This window comes from Gastrolobium bilobum, unplaced genomic scaffold (genome assembly GCF_033153095.1).
Source record: "Gastrolobium bilobum isolate Gb01-03AN ecotype WA unplaced genomic scaffold, APGP_CSIRO_Gbil_v1 utg98293, whole genome shotgun sequence".
NCBI lineage: Eukaryota > Viridiplantae > Streptophyta > Magnoliopsida > Fabales > Fabaceae > Gastrolobium > Gastrolobium bilobum.
The window spans coordinates 90,590-113,149 of NW_026898522.1; the positions used below are offsets into that span (position 1 = coordinate 90,590).

The 22,560-nt window shown below is 30.4% G+C and overlaps 1 protein-coding gene and 1 non-coding gene across 2 annotated transcripts; one reads left to right on the forward strand and one right to left on the reverse strand.

Annotated features, from left to right (window-relative positions):
* Nucleotides 1-13,384: 13,384 nt before the first annotated feature.
* Nucleotides 13,385-13,457, reverse strand: TRNAR-UCU (transfer RNA arginine (anticodon UCU)). Its single transcript has one exon. It is a non-coding gene; the product is annotated as a tRNA-Arg (tRNA).
* A 253-nt stretch (nt 13,458-13,710) lies between these two features.
* LOC133317030 (tetraketide alpha-pyrone reductase 1) lies at nt 13,711-15,916 on the forward strand. The gene is made up of 6 exons (XM_061518823.1): nt 13,711-13,837; nt 14,190-14,359; nt 14,586-14,774; nt 15,062-15,224; nt 15,302-15,494; nt 15,757-15,916. Exons 1-6 carry the CDS (start codon nt 13,717-13,719, stop codon nt 15,914-15,916), a joined length of 996 nt encoding a protein of 331 aa, XP_061374807.1. The 5' UTR covers nt 13,711-13,716.
* The last annotated feature ends 6,644 nt before the right edge of the window (nt 15,917-22,560 follow it).

The following is a 22,560-nucleotide window of genomic DNA, read 5'->3' on the forward strand; positions in this document are numbered from 1 at the left end:
TTTATTTAAAATTTCTTTATCATTTACACTCCTAACTTTATCTATTGTTGGATGAGAAATATTTTTTAGAAAAAAAATAGACACAATATTTTATAAAAAATTTCTCATGATATAATATTCCCATATTTTTTTTTTTAAGAAATTGAGATAAGACTCAAATATTATGAAATTATGAAATTTGCGAGAAATCCGATAATATTCTCGAGGGCATAGCTTTTGTTGCTACTCAAAATCTTATCTTGCAAGTTGGGAACAACTTACTTACTCTTTCTCGAACTTTTTCATCCATGATTAAACAGATTATTGTTAGGCATGTAGTATTTTTGGATAACGAGAGATTATATGCTGTTATATTCTAGTGGGAGTCTTGAAAAATTAAATTTTCACAAATTTAAGGCATGTTTGATTGTGTTATGGTGTTTTTATTCTTAAAAATTTTTGGAAAATAATTATGGAAACAGTTGTTTCATATGTTTTTTTTGTTGTTGTGAAAGTTAAAAATCAAAACATAAAACAAAATCAACTCAAACATGTTCTCTAAATTTGACTCTGAAAACAAAAAAAATAATTATAGTTTTTAATTTTTTTAGAGTAAATACTATTTTCGGTCCTCGACAAATTTTACGATGCTCGCTTTAGTCCTTAGCAAATAAAAAGGCTATTTGTGGTCCTTAAGAAATTCAAAGTGGACTCATTTTAGTCCTTTTGAGGGACTAATGTGAGTCTTTTTTGAATTTAGGAGGGACCGCGATTTCAACTAAATGGGTGCATTTTGAATTTCTTACGGACCACGAATAGCCTTTTTATTTGCTAGGGACTAAAGCGATAATCGTGAAATTTGCTGAGGACCAAAAATAGTATTTACTCTTTTTTTATATACAAAACATGTCTTATCAAACAAGTTTTTTTTGTTTTAAAATCAAAAAACTATTTTTTAAAACTGATTTCAAACAAGTCCTTAGTTTTTCAAGTGGATATTGACTCAAGAAAATCGACCTCGAGCTATGAGTTTTTTTTCCACTAAACTAAGATAGCATTAGAGGCGGATCTTATAGACCCAGTTACTAAGAATTTTTCTGAACTTGTGTTCGAGAGACATGTTACTTCTTCGGGTATTAGGAGAGTCCCATACTTGCATTAAGCGAGTGAGAGATATTGTGTTCATTCTGCTCTTAGAGTAAAACAATGAAACAATGTAATCATTTTTTCTAAATTTTACAAATGAGATATTATTCTTTGTTTAGTGAACATAATTTTCAAACATTAAGGTCCGGATCAATTGTGGAGTATATGACCATTTGGATACGTTCATAAAGGACATGATCATAGGTTCTCACGATTGATGAATTGGTTCACAACTGTTAAATAAAGTTGGATGCTTTATTTATGCTGCAGTATTTTATGAAATGATTTTGTTCGAATCATAGTAAAATATTGGTGTGAATTAATATTCACATTGTAAGGACCAAGGAGAGTTTGATTATGATTGTTTTTCTGTCATAAGGTATCAAATCTCCAGTTAACTATAATTATGTGATTGCTCTTAATCCCGAGTTTATTATAAATAGGTAATTAAATAGTCTTCATTCTTTAATCTACCAACAGGTGATGACCAATCTATTGACAACCAATAACTCGGTATTTTGGGAGTGAAATTATTTGATTATTGGTATTTATAATATAAACAACATGGAATTTGTAGGATATGTCTCCTTCATATGTTTTGGTAGTTGAATATTGAAGACACTGGACAATCATGTAATCCATTAGAGAAACTATCATAGTTAATGAAATAAATAACTAAATAAGTAACAGAAAGTTCATCAGTCAATTATCGACATTCTACAAAGGGGCAATGTATATTCATGTTATATGTGTTATTAATCTTGGAGTTCAAGTTCGGGTTTTATATGTAATGTATAGTCATTCGTTGAATATCAAGAGCCTTGATTAATAACAGCTGGTAGATCTCGAATATAGATCACGATAAAGGATGGGGAAATTTCAGTTGGTGACGATTAATGGGATACACAGACTTGGGCTCAAGTTTGTACTCAACAGCAAGTGGGAAATTGTTGGGTTTTGCTCTTTCGCTAAAGCTCATTAGGGCTTTGTGTGTAAGAAGAGCACAAGAAACCTAGAGCCCATTTGGCTTAGGACTAGGGTTTTTTGGAGCTCATATATATTATGCATGTTGCAATCACGACAAGTATACCGGTCGTACAAGTAATAAAGAAGTGAGTAGAGTATCGTTCCCACGAGGATTAAGTATACTAATCACTATTCTCACTATTACCCTTAATTTAGACAAATCAATTTGGTTTTGAAGGAGTAATTTTTACAGATGAAAAAGCCAAAAGAAAAGTAACAATTTAATCATAATTCCTATCTTTTGGTTACATTTAAATTAATTATGTGCTTAATTTGGCTCTTAATACATAGCAAGTTGGAGACACATCATAACACTTATAATCACTAGCCTATTTGGTCTTCATTTGGTGGTTGCAGAGGCTAAGGTATGGTTATCTCCCTAAAAGTGAGAGAGTACCCACTCACCACTCATTCCCCTTAAGACATAGTCTAGAAGGTCTAACACCTTTCAATCTCTATGAGGAGATCGTTTGAGCTGTGATGCAGAGGAGATCAGTTCGTGAAAGGGAGTTACACACAAGAAGGTTGCTCATGGATCTGCGATCCAAGAGATATGTCCTATGTATTTGTGAGATGATGATGATTCGGTAAGCATACCAATATACTTGATCTTAAATTGCTTCCATATAACTCCAATAATTCCTACAAATAGATACTAATTGCCATTTATTTTCATGTCGCCGAGAAAAAATAGCCTTGGGACTTGGCTTTGTTTTATATATATACATGAGAAATCTCATAGAAGCTCATTTTCACTGCTAAGGGAGCACATGCTCCTTTATCAAAATAGAAAAAATAAGAGTAAATATCTTTTTGGGTCCTTAACAAAAAATGCAGTACTCACTTTAGTCCTTTACAAAAAAAATTAGTCTCAAGGTCCATAAAAAATTTAAAATGGACTTATTTAGTTGAAATCGTGATCCCTCACAAATTCTAAAAAAACCCACATTAGTTCTTCAAAAGAACTAAAATGGGTCCACTTTAAATTTCATTGGGACTAAACGACTAAATTTTTTTTTTTGTAAGGGATTAAAGTTGAGACAATATTTTTTATTAAAGACACAAAAGGGTATTTACTCAAAAAAATAAAGAATAAGAGTGAAAATAATTATAAAGGTAAAAATAGTGTAGAAATATTATTTTTTATCATACTTAATAAATAATATACTAAGTACTCAGTCATCGTGAAATATTGAAAATATTTTCTTACCTTATTTAGCCCGTCAAATTATAACCGTTTGATTGTTGTTCCTTTTCGTCGTTGTTTGGGCTGGCAAGAGCAAAGGTGATCTTTAATTTTTTTACATAATCATACCATTTTGAAGGCTGTTGCGTGTGATACCGTTAATAATTTATAATTTATAGTCAACGTAATATCAATAAACAAAAACCATGCTGTTTGTTTCTAATTAAAACCTATGCAGAATAAAATGATGATAATTTAATTGGCGACAGAGAATTAAGCAGGTGGAGATAAAAATATATGTTCGATTCTTTCTAGTATTATTTTTAAGAGAAATTTAAAATTTTAATCTCAAGACCTATCACGAATCAAATTAATCATAAAACGATTAACGGACTAAAATATCTATATAAAAAAAACTTATACCAACGCCCACTAAAAATTTGTGACGTGACAGGCCTATGTGTTCAGCCGTAGAAATTAATTCAATCGCATATCAATTTACTATTTTCCAAAGTCAAATTTTATGATTTGAATTTTGAACTTAAATTTTTTTTTTTTTTTTTGATAACAGAACTTAAAATTTTCAACATTAAGATAATATTAATTTTTTTTTTCAAATCTATATAATTAATCGAAGGTAACTATATGAATTTTACTAAAAACTTTATTTTTCTCATGAATGAAAAATTGGAACATAGATCGTTGAACACTATTGCAAATGTTTTATAAGATGGGTTCACTGACTCATTCAACTTAAGTAATTAAGATTAATAAAAAAAGTATACTTGACTTTTGAAGTGTAAAGTTATCTTAAATATACTTGACTTTTTGAAGTGTGAAGTTATTTTAATCATAGTAAAGATTTCCAAATATTTCTCAAAATACATTTAAATAAAAGGAAAAATATTTCTGCTTCAATAATAGATAAAATAATCTCTTATAATTTCAAAAAAAATTCGTTTTAAGAATTGAAGAAATTAATGAAAGATTTTTTAAGAATTTTTTTTATTACATGAATTTTATCAAAAAAAAATTCATTAATTTTTCAACCACCTCAAAACAATATAATTTTAGAATTATTGAAGATAATTTTATAAACCCTAAATAAATTATCCAGAATACTTCATGAATCAGCTATATATTTTGTGTAAATATAAATGGTTGAATAATTAGGTAACCCATGTGCCATTATACACGAGGCACCAATCTTAATTACGAGTTTGAAAAGGACAACGGGGAATGAATGCGGCAGCAGTTGGTGGGTTTTTATTGCTTTGCTTTTGCAAAGCTTATCTTGGCATCTTTAAGGGTAGGTCTTTAATATATATATATATATATATATATATATATATATATATATATATATATGTTGGATCCTTTGACACCTCATCTGAAAGCCGTTAGATCCAAAAATATCAATGGTGTCATATGCTTACAAATCAGAGTCGTTGATCTTTTTTGTTCTAACAGCTCTCAGATGAGGTGTCAAATTTTAAATTTGATAATAGTGTCAAAAGATTCTACCTATATATATATATATATATATATATATAAAGAGAGAGAGGTTCTAATGCTTTGATAGTGCAGATAAGTTATCCATATTCACTCCCAAAACGATGTCATTTTCTGTTGAAAATTAAATATTATTTTATTTAATACATTTCAAATCATGTAAAATTTTATTACCAATAAAACATAACACAATTGATAGATAATTAGATCCTTTAAACATATTGACAGGAGTTTAATTTCTGATTGTATATATAAAAAATACTCTAGTGATAAAGACAAAACTCAATTCGGTGACATTTACCTCAAAAGAATTAGTCTTCGGCTATCACTCGGGAGTTAGGAGATACCCTGAGTTATACTTAAAAATAAAATAAAAATGTATGACTCGTACTTAAATTTTTAATTTTCTTAATCTTAAAATTTCCGAGGAAATCATAAAATCAACATGTTTTTCTTACATTGATCACAAGTCAATCGAATCAGGTAATCCGTATGGAATTATTTAATAGAAGCCGATTTTTCTTGTTTCACTTATTTATTTGTGGTCAAGTTGAAGTTTTATTCTAATTCTTAAAGGCTTAAATTAATTAGGTGATATATTCTTGAAAATTCTGACTGTTCTCAGTCACACCATGTCTAAAGAAAACCGTCCAAAAGCTTTTTATTCAGTAGTCAGTTGAATAAGTAGTTGAATAATGTTTATGGGCCATGTTGTATCTGCTCAATAATAAAACGCTTGTGTATCTTTTCGTATGACTTTGTATTAAAAGTACTAATTATAAGTCACATTATCTAAGGGTGAGGAGTCAGCATATCCAATCAATGCCCTTGTAATATTTTTGCAGTGAAAATATATAAAAAGAAAAATAGAAAGAATTGTGGATTTATTTTTACCTATCATAATTTCATTTCTAGAATTCATTTAATGAAAGGATCAACAATGCACGCAGTTTATTTTTACCTATCATAATATTTTTAGAGTCTATTTGAATGAGTGTTTTTTTAAGGAAAAAAAAGCATTTATAATTTTTTTTTAAATGTTTGCTTTTTAAAAAAACAAAAGTCATAAAAAAGATAAAAATATGCTTTTTTTTAAGTTAAAAGTTAAAAAATTTAGCTTTTAAGAAAAGCAAAAGTCAAAAACCAATATTTTTTTCAAAAATAAATATTTTAAAAAATTTAAATAGCTTTAGCTTTTATAAAAAATATTTCAAAAATAAACAAGGCATAAAAAGAAATTTTTTGAGAAGGCAATCCAAACGAGCTCTTAGTTATGACTAGTATATATCAACTTCTCACTCACTTTATCCATTTTAATTACAAAATAAAAGTATTGAATAAACAACTATGTTACAGTGATTTGAGATCATCATCCCAAAAACTAGCTTAAAGAGTGAGAGGGTTAAAAACCTTATAAACCCTACCTTAATTGTCTATATAGTAAACGTGGGCTTTGTAAGTATTACAACAAACTGAATTTGAGTATTAAAATTTTCATATAATATTGTACAAATTATAAAATAAATTTAGTAATTCAAACAAATATAATCTTCATTTGTTCCTTTCTTCATTCTACTCAATGATTTCATAATGAAATCAAACAAAATTTAGACAAAATTGTTTGAAGTATTCGTGATGTTATTTTTAATATAAAAATATCATTACTTATCATTTTGTAATTACCTCACTTTTATTCCAAATTTTAATAATTAAAATACAGCATATATTATATTTTCTTTATAAAGTGATGTCTAGTCATTAGGGACAGTCCCAATTTGTGTGATCCATCCATCCTTGGGTTGGTTTAGGACCTTATATGTCAATGTAGTTGAAAGTTCCAAATTTATACCAAAATACACTAAAATGAATCCGAATTTGGTGGTTAAGATAGTTCAGTCGCTGCTTAAAGCTTAGCTGTTAAGCACTAAAGCTGTCTAGTCATTAGAGACCGACCCGTTGCCTTGTTCATTTGTTGATAAATAGAGTAGCAAAGATTAGCTAATTGCCTCTCTATTCCTCTACACTATTAGCTCACGATTATTTGTAATCTTGCATTTATTCTCCGCAACTTGTTTGGCGTTTATATTATGAGTTTGGTATTTGTCCTTTTAAATTACATAAGTTATGTTATCAAAAAAAAAAAAAAAATTGCATAAGTTATGTCAGGAGAGAGATAGACACAGAAAAACAGAAATCATGGGAGAGAGAAAGTGGATGATTTTTTTAAATTTAAAATTCAAAAAAAAAAAATTCTGTGTCTCTCTCTCTTACAATGACAAACATTTTTCCCTTATATTATTCGCGCTAATTGAAGGAAGAAAACTTTTCAAAGTAATTGTATTTTTCACATATTACTCTTGTTTTGTAGCGGACACAAATATGAAATATATATCATTTTAAAGGTTGAACTCATAGTTGGTTGTAACCATGAAAATAAATCTAGCAAATTAATTAAGACATTATATTTAGTGATAAGGTGTAAATATAATACTAATAATGCATGGTTAACATTCCTTCTCGAGGATAATTTTGTACTGGCAAAATAATTATATAATTAAGTCTCCATAATTTATATGACTCCCCCAAAACAAAAAACATAATAAGGTTGGATAACGAGAAAGTATATTATTTTATTGGTTTCATATATTACTTTTTTCAGTTTCATAAAATTAACTATATTAATTAACTTATGATCTAGCTACCTTTAATTAATTTCTTATATTGGTTTTCTACTCAAAGTTAAAAATACCTGCTATCATGTTTCCTTCATAATTCGATTTGGGCTACAAGTGGTTTTAGGCTATAACTCGATTAGTTGTATAGCTATCTCTGACTCTGACCAGAAGGAAAGCGATCGATTAGCCTAACTTAAATTCTGAAAAAGAAACAACAACTACAATAATTGAAATAGGAAGAAGAAGAACAAAAAGAGAAAAAATACCTCGTAAGATTGATCTGTCGTCTTAATACTATATATGCTACTTCATACCCATTTTCTTGACATTCAAAAGCATACTTTCCTGGCTATAAAAAAAAAAAAGCATACTTTCCAGTTTAGGCTGCCTTTTGCCTAAAAAAGAAAAATAGTAACTATTTTTTTTTATAGCCAAAATAGTAACTATTTATTGGTTTATACACTTAATTATTAAATGATAAAATTTGATGATCTATTTTTTTTAGCATAATGTTTATGTCCGTATTTATTTATGATTATAAAAAAATACACCCATAAAAATTCAATTAAGTAACAAATAAATTTAGAGTACGTTTGGATAAATTAAAAAAAATGTTTCTATGATAGAGTTTATAAAAAAAAATTATTTTTAAAATATTATTCATTAAATACAAAAAAATATTTATAAGTTAAAAAAAATTCAAATATAATTTTAAAACAACAAAATAGTTTTCAAGAAAAAAAATACAAACAAACGAATTTTTACAAAATATGAAATTTAAACCATCGAAATAAACACTTAAACATATGTTAATATCCTAAATGTAACATCACAGGAGTTGACGAAGGTTGAGAGTAATTACTGATGCAAAAAGAGATTATACACGAATAAGGAGCGGCTCCTATCAAACTTTCAATTGGGGATACATATTGAATTGAATCAACACCGGAATGAGAGAGATTCAAAGGCTATGCAGGTATGCAATTGTATAGTTGATGATAGCTTAAAGGAATTGATATGTATTATCCATACTAACAAGATACATCTACATTTTAGTAATCCATAACTTGACTTGGAATAATTTTAGAACGTGTCATGACCTCTTGAGAAATTTCTCAAAAAGTGTATGAGTGAAGTCAAAGTATGCTAAAAAATTTCATGTTGATTTGTGAGTACAGTCATTCATTGATTCTGCAAGTGGAGGATTTACACTAAACACATGTTAGTCTTATATTTACAATAAAAAATAAAAAATCCCACATGATAACGAAAACGAAATAACCATTACTCTATTCAGAAAAAAAAAAAAAAAGAATTGCTTGGTGTACAATAATGGGGGAAACAAAAGTGTAACTGTGTAATTATATTGCCTCGAAATACGAAAGCAAAATGAGTATTTGGTGGAATTAGATTCCAAGACGAGTCCTTCTACTCAACTTCAATGAACCGTTATGAGTTTTTATTAACATAGCATATTTCAAAAAAATAAAAATAAAAATAAAAATTGTTAAATAAAAATTAGGGGAGACCTAAGTTTTATAATTCACTCATTGTTCGTTATTAGCCGATGTTTTACTTGTATTTAACAGTTAATGTGATTAATAAATTAGAATTGTTAGATACAAATAATATTAATAGTTAATGGTGAGTGTAAAACCATTGTAATTTAATCCTATTTATAAAAAATTTAGTATTTTAAAATAATTAAAACTTTTATTAATTCCTTAATATTTACATTAAAAGTATACATTAATAAAAAAAATTATGATTTCTATCGACCACTCACTTTTTTTTTCGATTTTATTTTTTATTTTTTTCTGCGGGAAAAAAGAGCTGAGAAATCCGAAAAGCAAGAGGACAGAAACCGATGTAACGCACTGAAATTAGTGTTGCCGTTTCTTCCACGATGCTTGAAAAAACCTTCGGTACTGCAGCTACTGCTGCTGTTGTAAATATATTTAGAGGTAGAATCATTTGATACCAGTGTCAAATTTTAAATTTGACACCCTATGTGAGAGTTGTTAGATAAAAAAAGATCAACGACTCTGATTGGCAAGCATGTGACACCATTGATCTTTTTTGATCTAACAGCTATCAGATGAGGTGTCAAATTTGAAATTTGACACTGGTGTCAAAGGATTATGTCTCATATATTTATATTAAAATAGGGAAGATTTTAGGATTTAAAAAAAATTATAAAAAAAAATATGAATTAAAATGGAAAGAAATTTTCCTTTTTAGTAAAAAAGAATATCTATAGTTTGATACTCCCATAATATTAAAAAAAATTCCCTGAAAAGGGTGAAAAACTTTGCACATAGACATCACAATTATGCCAAGTTCAAAAAAAAAAAAGACATCACAATTATTGGTAGTACGGTAGAACTCACCATTCAAAGAAAATCATTTGATTCTAAATTATACGAGGAGACACTATATTTGTGTGTGGTTGACGATTAAGTAACGGCAGATATTGATAACTAAAGAAATTCATAATTGGCATCTACAGTTCATAGGCTTTCTAAAACGGAAATATTTAAGTCATATCATTCATTTGGTGCGACTAGCACATAAAAATTAAGAAATAACTATAATGCTTCAGCATATTTCTATGGTTCCGATGCAAAAATTTTTTTGATGGAAGTGAGAGAAAGAGAAAAAAGTTGAGAATAAAGAAGAAAGGAGAGAGAAAAATAAAAAATTTATCCATGTGTCAATTGTTTAGGGGAAGAATCATGGTGATTCTGAAGGATATTAAAAATTTGTATAATGCTTATACAAAGAAGAAAGAATTTTTTTTTATCCAAATATCACTTATCAAATGACAAATACATTTACTACACCTGTTCAGAAAATGATCACATGCGAACATTTGTTTGATCTATCAAATGGTTCTAATACTACTCTCTTATTTATATTGATAGGGGCTAGCTTCATTGAAATCAATTCAAGAATGCATGCCATATTTCTCCCTTCTTCTTTTTTTCCGTGTTGGTGTGGACGTATATGTCTTTTTATATTTTAATTAATGCAAAAAAAAAACTTATTTTGTTCTTCTAAATTAATATTTGGAAAACTTAAATAAGAAAAATAACCAATAAAGTTCAACGTATAGCACAAAGAAAGTAGTACAATGACATAACAATCATTACGAGTACCCACTACTTGACAAAACTACCATTACTTTCTAGATCACAATCTATATAGAATATTTTATTTAACAGGACATTGCAGTCGTTATGCTATTGAAAATGAAGTGACTGCAAATATCAATTAATTTAAAACCAGAGACACAGCCTATACTCAGCAATAGTTAGCATGCAATTTGTACTGCAAAAATATGATAACGGGAACAAGGCTATTGCTAAGAATCCAAATTTTGTAGGTGATCATTCAGCAAAAGCTTGTTTTCTCACGCAGTACCTTTGAAAGCTTCGTGAGCCACCCAACTTCATGCTCTGCAGTGCTTTGGCGAGCTATGCTGCTGTTTTCACTAAAGCTTGTTTGTTAGCAGTCATTATAGTTTTTATTTTCATAAATAATTAAGGGTTAATAATGTCGCGAATTCGATCATTACCGTCCCCTACTTTTAGGTGGAATTAAGAAAAGCACAATGCAGACAAAAAAATTGGACTTATGTCATATCCACGCTTCAAGTTGGGCTCTTGCGTAAGGAGTGTGTGTTAGAGAATGAAATATAAAGTATTAAAAAGACATATCGCCTTAAGGTTTTAGGTTGATTATCTCAAGTCATATAGAAAAATTTGTGGACTCCACCGTCTAAAAAATAAAAAGAAAAGAAAAGAAAAAGGTGGCACAATTATCAAAGGGTGTATAGGAGGAAAAACTTATCTCATGTATCATGAGAATAGTTTTTTCCTAAAATCATTTATTGTTTCACTTACTATTAATTAATTAGAGGAAATACAACTCTCCTATTGTTGTTTTTTTCTTTATATATATATATATATATATATATATATATATATATATAGAGAGAGAGAAAAAAAAAATATTTTTGCAGTTACTACAGATAAGTTATTTATATTTACTCTCAAAATGACGTCGTTTTGGGATTGAAATATTAAAAAATTATAAAGACTATAATAACCTTAAAATAAATTAAAATTACAAAAATATCATGATTTCTGCCTCAAAACAACGTCGTATTAGACTTACTGCAGATAACTTAACTCAGAAATATAATGAATAGGTCTCACCATGTTGTTCTAAAACAAAAGACAAAATATCTCCTTGTTGGAGGAGATTAAATTGCCCCATTAATTATTGGGTAATACTTTTTTTATGTTGGATAATAAAAGTATTATCTCCTACATTTATATTTTTTAAATAGGTCCTACAAAAAAAAATTTCTCTCACCTCCAACTCTTTTCGCTTTCCTATTTATCGTTCGAGTATGAGATAATACTTCTCTTATGTATCATAAGAAAAATATTTCTCAAAAAAAAAAATTCAAAAATAGAAACAAAAGTATTTCCCTAGATTTAAACATAATAAAGTTGGTTAGATTTTCTAGTCAATCTCGAATATATTTGATGTCTATCATAATATCAATATATAATAACTAAATAAATAAGATAAAAATAATTAAATTACGATTTAAAAAAAAGATTTAAATATGATTAAATTGGTTTTGTTTTCTTGACATTCTCAAATAGATTCGATGTCTATCTAAATGTCAATATATAATAAATAAATAAATAAAATGAATTAGTATTTAAAATTAGATACAACATAAATTTAAACATGATAAAATTTAATTTATTTTTTGATCTTTAGTAAATATATTTGATGTTTATCTAAATATTAATATCATTATGTTTATTTTGTAGTCAATTAAATTGATTTGGGTATTTATATTTATATTATATTGTTTTATGATTTATGTAGTGTGAATTATATATTGTAAATATTTTTATTTAATTATACAAATTTTTTATTTTAATTATGAATTTTAAAATAAATATAATTTTGCCCCCTAAAAAAACATGTCTGAATGACGGATAGAAATCATGGAAAGCATAGAACAAAATTACGAGATTCAAAACAGTAAAAGCGACAATCATGATCAGTAAAATCCATAACTTGATGCACGTTTTTCTTCAAGGAGGGGTAAGTGTCCAACTTGGCAAGTCACATTATGTTGAAAATATTTGTCGCTTTTTTTCTAGCAAGCAAGCATCAAGGGACGACTTATTGTCCCACCATCTAAATTGTTAATAAGTTGGCAATTATTCTAGAAAGCTTTTGCTTTCATGAAGCAATTGGAGTTGATTAATGAGTTAGAGATAGATCGATCCAATATTATTGAATCTATCTCAAACTCATTAAGCTTTTGTTAATAAGTCCTCCAGAAGAGTGCGTGCCAACTGGTTCTTAGGGAGATTATGAGTCCTATAAAGTATAAACCTTTATAACACTGTTTTTTTTTTTTTTGTTACACTTATAACACTCTTTTAAATCACACTGCAATTGTGTGTGAAAATATATTCACTCATTCGGGAATAAAAGTGTCAATTAATCGCAGAATAACAGAAGTGGACTGGTTCCTTAAACATGGATGGGAAAAAGGGTTCCCTAATCTTTCAGGTATATAACTATGGGAAGAACACAATTTTTTCTAACACAATTATTCTAGTTGGGTCAGAATTCTCAAACAATATTAGAAAATCAACAATAATGCTAAGACGGATATTTTTCCCCCCACTTATTAAATACATAATATTTAATTTAATTTTGTAACTTTTATATGTAAAATTATTAATTAATTTCTTAAATTTGATAATGAAATATATTTTGTTTGACAAAGTAATATTTTAATTTAAAATTGTAAAAACTTCACGCCCAGTGGGACTCGAACCCACAATCGCCTGATTAGAAGTCAGGCGCCTTATCCATTAGGCCATGGGCGCTTGTTGAGTCATACGCCGTCGTACATTTATTTATTTATTATTTAAGTACCAACAAAGAAAGGCAAATCAACGTAACATCAAAAGGAGAGAGAAAGTTAGGTATATCATGCTTAGTTCACCACAGAACTGAAGTTAGCTTGGTCATCTTATACTTGTGAGGAGTGAGGAAGCCACATGCAAGCATGAAATTTATATTATATAGACATTTTTTTTCACGTATAAAAGAGCCATGGCCCGTGCCTTGTTTATTGGGTGTGATATGGAACACGAAGGCAGAGGCAGAGTATGTGTGACGGGGGCTTCAGGCTTTCTCGCTTCTTGGCTTATTAAGCGACTTCTTTTGTCTGGTTATCATGTCATTGGAACAGTTAGAGACTTAGGTTTCTCTCTCTCCCCTTTGCATCTCTATGCACACACACATATCATCTCCATTAACTATATATATATATATATATATATATATATATATATATATCAAACTTATTTAACTAATAATATACCTATCATTAACTACTTACACTTAAATCACAATTCCTAACAAACCCCTTGATTAATTATCCCTAGATTGTTACTAAATAAGTTTGATATTTAATTAATGAGACCTTAAACCTTCAGATGCATGGCCAATGCAAATGAGTTTAGACATCTTTATTATTATTATGTCCAAATATATTTTCATTTTTCACATACTCAACATAGTAGCTAGCATATGTTTGGTACTGGTACATACAGGGAAGCAGAAGAAATTTGAACATTTATGGAAGCTGGAAGGAGCAAAAGACAGACTCGAACTAGTAGAAGCTGATTTAATGGAAGAAAGCAGCTTCGACAATGCAATCATGGGATGCAAAGGTGTCTTTCACATCGCATCTCCTGTACTCAAACCTTCATCAGATCCCAAGGTATAATATATATGTCGTTACTGTTTCTCTGTTTTTATGGGACATGTTATATATATAGCATAGGTTTCTCTACGTTACAACTTAATTATATACAACATTTCAAATTATTCAAACGTGTCACATCACTACTTTCTCACACCATGGTAAGTGGTGATATATGCTAGTGAAAATAAGTCGTGACTTTTTATGTATTTTTAATTTGGTTATCAATTTTATCCATAAACAGTCAGAAATCTTGGAACCTGCCGTCCAAGGTACGCTGAATGTGCTTCGTTCTTGTCGGAAGAACACGGAACTTGGTCGAGTGGTTTTAACCTCATCGTCTTCAGCTGTTAGGGTAAGAGATGATTTTGATCCAAACATACCACTGGATGAGTCATCCTGGAGCTCCTTGGAGTTGTGCGAGAAACTCCAGGTAGGTAATGCTTAAGTAATCATATAATGTATAATGGAATATGATGATTTTCTACCAATTTTATATTTTTTATCTACTTGTATACAACGGCTTCAATTTATTAGTCACATGGAACTATTAAATTCAAGTAAGAAAGAACGTAACTTACACTAGTATATTACATAAATAACATATGATATATATGGGCACGATCAACAACAGCCAAATTTTTATGTACATGTAGTTGTTATATGGTCACATTTCATAAGAAAACATGATTCTAAGTTCTAGCATGTAATGTAATGAAGGCATGGTACGTGATGTCGAAGACACAGGCAGAAAGAGCAGCGTGGGAATACTGCAAAGAGAATGGAATACATTTGGTGACTGTTCTGCCATCATTTATTATTGGACCCAGCTTGCCACCAGATTTGTGTTCTACTGCATCTGATGTTCTAGGCTTGCTCAAAGGTACAGAGACTTGGCCCCTTAGGTTGGTAAATTTTCTTTGATAGATAGAGAGACATAATGGTTATCCTAATTAACAGGGGAAACCGAGAAATTCCAATGGCATGGAAGAATGGGATACGTTCATATTGATGATGTTGCCCTTAGTCACATCCTTCTTTACAAGGATGAAACTTCCCAAGGTCGATACCTTTGCAGCTCTACAGTAATGGATAATAACGATTTGGTTGCCTTGCTAGCAGCCCGTTATCCTGGCCTGCCCATTCCCAAAAGGTTGGTTATTGCTTGCCATTGCACTCTATCCTTAATTATAATTAAACACGGGTTAGTTTTAATCATTAGTGTTAAAATTAAGTGTTAGTATACTTTATAGGAGTTCTCTATAGTTTAAATTAATCGTGTATTATTTAATTTAAATTATGTATATCATATACAGAATATGTGTATAATGTGTATATGTAAATGTAAATGTAGCTATAGAAAATAATAATGTGTATATGTAAATGTAGCTTAGTATGGTTTATTCGATTTTCAGGTTCGAGAAGCTAGATAGACCACGTTACGAACTAAACACCGGGAAGCTAAGGAGTCTAGGATTCAGGTTCAAGTCTATTGAAGAAATGTTCGATGATTGCATTGTATCGCTTGGGGAGCAAGGCCATCTCACTCTTCACCCAGGACATGGTCCAATTTAATTAATCAACTTCCATATGTTGTTAGTTGAAATTGTATTCTAAATCCAAGTGATCAATAACATTGTTAAGTTTATGGTACTTGCTTCCCAAAGGACCTGTAATTTAGGCTTGGAAGTGTCATGTGCTCTGTTGGGTAGTAATTTTCAAAAGAAAGAGTTATCGTTCTCAGGAACAGGTTGAAATATTTTCTTTGTATTTTTCTGAATTAAAGATTCTGAAATTGGAACTTAATTGGTTTTAGAACAAGAAATTTTTAGTCTTTATCAAGTATTAAAATCTGATCTAAAAAGTAAGGAAATGATTATCAATATTAAAAGACTTCTGGGTTTTTCTCAAATCATGGATGACAAAAGTTATTTGCATTATTGCAAATTCGTACAGTGCTACAGCAGCTTTATTTCAGTTTTTGAGTTGCTACGACAAGTTTAGTTGAAACATTTCAGAATCAACAATAAGGTTCAAGAAGGACTTTTTCCAAAGTTTCTTGAATCTTTACACAAATTTATATCAGAAATCACCTTTGATTATCCCTAATCCAAAAAGGTTCATTTAACACTTAACAAAAATCCATTTCCCAATTTCTTTTTGTTGAAAAACTCAAGTCTCATTCCCATGGTGTTCTTGAGTTAAAAAAAGAAAGTATCAAACGAATGAAATAAAACAAACAGTAACAATGCACACCAAAAATTCATCCAATCATTTTGACATACCCAGAACAAGAAACTTAGAAATTCATATTAATAGCAAATGGAAAATAAATTCTGAAATTAAAATTGACATGCATTATCGACTTAGAAAGAAAAACCAGTATTCCAAAAATCCAGTATTCAGAAAATGGAAAATTTAGACTAGGAAAATACAAAACCAGAGCTTGCATGTAGCTGAGTCTTGGATCCCTCCAAGAAAGAAGTTTCACGCTTGCTCTTGTTACTAGAACTCAGAAGAACAGAAGAAAGCTTAAGAAAAGTTCAAGAATCTAAAAGTAAAGTCTGAAAACTAAAAAACAACAAAAGTTCTCTCTGAAAGGTCCTAATGACTCAGACTCTTATTTAAATAAAAACTAAAGAGTTCCCCAAAATGCATTGTTGTCCTTCAGACTAATCAGCATCCTACGGTTTAGATCTCTTTCAACTCAACCAATTGTTTATGTAAAGAACCTTGGGATACACCACCCCAAAAGCTAGCTCAAAGGGTGGGAATGCCCAAGACCTTATAAACTCCACATTAGTTGCACATACAACCAATGTGGGACTCTATATCTCAACACGCCCCCTCACACGAGAGCCATTGGGCTTGAAGAGTGGAAGATGCAACAAGCTCATCCTACCTGTGCTAAGAAAGTTCACGAGAGAAAGTGGGGGGCGGCGAGACTCTGATACCATGTAAAGAACCTTGGGATATGCACATACAACCAATGTGGAGTTTATAACTCAACAGTTCACATGCTCTTAATTCCTGCAATTTAGTGGTAAAAACAGTAAGTCGATTTATCTAAATCTCATTTTTTTTTACTTTTACCTTCATGGGCTGATTTCTCTACCTTTTGGACCTTTCACCTGTTTTATTAATTCTTTCACAGTCCAATAGGAAGTAAAATATAGGTAAATATAGGTGTTTAAACAATCCAATTTTACACCTAACAAAATACCCCAAACTTAGAATTTGCTTGTCCTCAAGCAAACAAGCAACTATTAACTCATTAAGCACATTGTTAGCTATTGTCTTTCTTTCAGCATTCAGCTCATCATTCAAGCAATGAAATGGTTTTTTGCAGTCCAATTCTCCATTTATCACAGTAAATGTCAACTATAACATCAATCAACTAAATTGTCTTTTAGTATCAATACCAACCAAAAATCTAGTCCAAACTAAATTTTTAATTAAACGAACAACACACTATGTCACAATGCATATCAAGCAGTCACTAGACATAACTCATATCAGTCAATGTCATGCACTGAGTTCCTCACAAGGCAATTTTATTATTCATCCCTCTTTTTTTTTTAAGGATAATCACTCATCATCAACTTTACATTGATGTACCTAACATACAATATTGCCTAGACACTTGATGTCTAATGTGGCATTTCCATCAAAGGGGCTTTTAGGCTTGTAATAGGGCTGGGTTTGGATATTTGTTTTTCTGAACACTTGGCTAATTTAGGCTAACCTTAAGTATCTACCTAATCCACAACTAGCTTGTAAAATATGGTCTTAGTAAGTTAAAGGGAAGCTGCTTGCTCTCTCTCTCTCTCTTTTTAACTTCCTTCCCCACTTTTTTTTTTTATTTCCAGCCTCAACTTTTCACATTCACTTTCCTTTTTTTTTTTCTTTTCTTCTAAAAAATATTTTTTTTACTCAGGGGATTTTTTATTTTTCTTTCTGTGTTCTTTTTCCCCTTTTTATATCCTCTTTTTTTTTTCTTTTCTTCTAATCTCTTCTTGATCACCTTCTATATTTTTCTTCTTTTGATAACCACTCTCTTCAAGCTAGCTTCCCTTTTCCTTACTTATTTTCTTGCATTGCAGCCTAGTGAGAATTAACCAAAGACTAAGGCTTGCCTAAAAGGATGGATTGAGGAAATTGGCTTTTGAAATCATGGTTATGTAAATAGAAAAGAAAAGGTTCAGGCTCAGGCTCAAATAAGGGATCAAGGGATTAAAATTAATGAAACAGGTAGAGCTTTTTGGTTCTAGGCTAAACAATTTGAAACAAGTGCCCTTATCATATGAATATAAACACACTAATCGCCTAGGTGTGATGTAGGTTAAGGATCCCAATGTAGAGTGATCACTCAACAAGAAAGTATATGTGTTTGAGTCCAAATTCTCACCAAGGTTTTTATTCAGTGATATAACATGAACTAAGTTGAGACATGTTAGGACTGCTCTCATGAAGTGTAACATAGATGATGCATGGCTAATTAACCAACTTAGAATGAAATAGACATAGAGTTAATAAGATATGTAAGATCAACACAGTTGAGTTAATGATAATGGCTCACATGTATAGATAAATCAAAGAATTGTTACTGTTCAAGTTCAAAAAAATTCAATTTTCTTTTTCTTTTTTTCAAACTCAGCAAACCAATTAATTCAACTTGTATACCCTGTATACCCCACCTCAAACTTAAAAGGCAGTTGTGTCCTCACAACAATTGGCAGTAATCATTTTTAACAATAGAGAACACAACATTTAAGACAATAATATACATGTTGGGGAGGATAAACAACTATAGACAGATGTAGAAAAGATAAAACCTGGGAGACCATTAATATGGTGCTCCTAAATGTTTGTGGCTGATGTGTTTCACATGTCTACCTGTCTTTGGAGCCATAGCTGCAACTTAAAGAGATAACCAGATAATTAGTGAAATGAAGATTATATGTGAATAAGGAAAAAGAACCCAAAGAGTGTAGCAGGTAAGTGTCAAAGTGATAGGAAAACGTGCAACGACAGAGCACACTCAGTTGTGTTTTAGTTGGCAATAGAGAATAGCAAAAATAAATCACAAATTCAAGTAACAGTCCACAACTAAGATAATAATTACAATATTCAGCTAGCTAAGCCATAAATTATACACACTTCAGACTACATACCCATCCAAAATTATACAACCACGACACAACCAACCAATACCCAGTAAAATTATGAAACTATTTTGGTCATTTCAACCATAAACTATCCATTTTCTTGAATTCAACCAGGGATTATCAAATGGTGGTCAGCCAAACAAACAGAGAAGAACTACCATAAGCACTAAGACTCAATATGCATATCAGCCAACAGGAGGAAATTCATAGCAATAAAAAGAAGAGTATGAGTGAGACTGTCAGTGGAGACCCAGAGATGGTTTACAATATTTTCATTACAAGTGAAGTCCAAAGCACAATCAAGCTATATAATTTTTTTTTTTGAAAAAAGAAAAGAAAAGAAAAGAAATATAAAATAAAACCTGACTTCCTTGCTCAGCAGTATGGGTGCAGCTGCCGGTGAGGAACCAAGTGGTTCTTAGGACTGATGACACATCCAAGTCTTAGTGTGAATGAAGGCTTCGTGGGTCACAATGAAGAGGGGCTGTCGGTGGAGACGGTCAAGCTTGGTTTTTTCGGTCTTGATACCATATCAGCAGCGAGGAAGCTTGACAGTGGTGTAGAGTTCTTGCTTCCCAAAGGACCTGTAATTTAGGCTTGGAAGTGTCATGTGCTCTGTTAGGTAGTAATTTTCAAAAGAAAGAGGTATCGTTCTCAGGAACAGGTTGAAATATTTTCTTTGTATTTTTCTGAGTTAAAGATTCTGAAATTGGAACTTAATTGGTTTTAGAACAAGAAATTTTTAGTCTTTATCAAGTATTAAAATCTGATCTAAAAAGTAAGGAAATGATTATCAATATTAAAAGACTTCTGGGTTTTTCTCAAATCATGGATGACAAAAGTTATTTGCATTATTGCAAATTCGTACAGTGCTACAGCAGCTTTATTTCAGTTTTTGAGTTGCTACGACAAGTTTAGTTGAAACATTTCAGAATCAACAATAAGGTTCAAGAAGGACTTTTCCCAAAGTTTCTTGAATCTTTACACAAATTTATATCAGAAATCACCTTTGATTATCCCTAATCCAAAAAGGTTCATTTAACACTTAACAAAAATCCATTTCCCAATTTCTTTTTGTTGAAAAACTCAAGTCTCATTCCCATGGTGTTCTTGAGTTAAAAAAAGAAAGTATCAAACGAATGAAATAAAACAAACAGTAACAATGCACACCAAAAATTCATCCAATCATTTTGACATACCCAGAACAAGAAACTTAGAAATTCATATTAATAGCAAATGGAAAATAAATTCTGAAATTAAAATTGACATGCATTATCGACTTAGAAAGAAAAACCAGTATTCCAAAAATCCAGTATTCATAAAATGGAAAATTTAGACTAGGAAAATAGAAAATCAGAGCTTGCATGTAGCTGAGTCTTGGATCCCTCCAAGAAAGAAGTTTCACGCTTGCTCTTGTTACTAGAACTCAGAAGAACAGAAGAAAGCTTAAGAAAAGTTCAAGAATCTAAAAGTAAAGTCTGAAAACTAAAAAACAACGAAAGTTCTCTCTGAAAGGTCCTAATGACTCAGACTCTTATTTAACTAAAAACTAAAGAGCTCCCCAAAATGCATTGTTGTCCTTGAGATTAATCAGCATCCTACGGTTTAGATCTCTTTCAACTCGGCCAATTGTTCACATGCTCTTAATTCCTGCAATTTAGTTGTAAAAACAGTAAGTAGATTTATCTAAATCTCATCTTTTTTTACTTTTACCTTCATGGGCTGATTTCTCTACCTTTTGGGCCTTTCACCTGTTTTATTAATTCTTTCACAGCCCAATAGGAAGTAAAATATAGATAAATATAGGTGATTAAACAATCCAATTTTACTCCTAACATGCTCCCACAGTTTTATATTATTTTTCCTGATATAAGAAGCCCCCATTCTCTCTATATACAGTAATAAATATACAACATTGGACAGGATCACTTCAAATATTTTTGTTTACAAATATCATGAATAATTTTGCCTATAAGGGCATGTTTGGTACATAGTATAAGATAATGCCTGATAGTATAAGACCTGATAGTATAAGGCATGATTGTATAAGACCTGATTAAATTTTAATACTATCCAACGTTTGGCATGGTACTGTATAAGATAATGTATTGTATAAGATAATACTATCCAGTGTTTGGTAATGCACTGTATAATACTAGATAGGATAAAAATAAATATTTTTGACAAAACTACCCTTTAATAAAAAAATTTATATAATTCTTTTAAATATGTCATATGATATTTTTTTATAAAAAGTTTATCGATTAGTATATGAAACGTTTAAGGCCTAGCTTCCTATCTCCCAATATACAAGAGAGTAATGCAGACAACAACCTCATGAGTGCAATAATGCTCTGGTTTCAATCATGAAAGACATAACAACACTCATTATTAAAATATTTGTACCAAACGAGATTGACTTTGAATCTTTGATACCTTATTAGGCAATAGCTGATGAAGATCAACAACGATGTACAACCAACAACATTGAATACATATCAGCTTGAAAGTAGGACAAATACCTCATCATGCTGATTAAAATCTAGTTAAGTTTCACATAATGACACCATAAACCATATCATTTCATTCATGTGGTAGTCGCATAAAGTAGTGACATGAAGTTTCCAATATAAAAGTGCACAACTTGAAGGTACAATTTTTTAAATACAAAAGATAAAATAAAAGACCACATATAGGCTCAATGAGCAACCCAATCATTATACATTTCATTAGCCAATGCATCTCTCCAAGCACTCCACGTTTCACTTGTATCAATGGTGTCTATGTTATCATGTAGCTCTTCATCCACCTCCTCGTCAATAGACATGCTACCTAGCTATAATAATTCGGTTGTGAGTCTTAACAGGATAAAAACTTGGACTTCTAAGAATTGCCCAACGCATCTTCAACAACCCAAATGTCTTTTCTATGACATTTCTAGCTTGAGCATGTCGCTTATTGAAAACTTCTTGAGGAGTTGCCGGGACATATCCATGTCTCCACTCACTTAGATGGTACCTTGTCCCCCTGTAAGAAACCCGTCCCCATTAG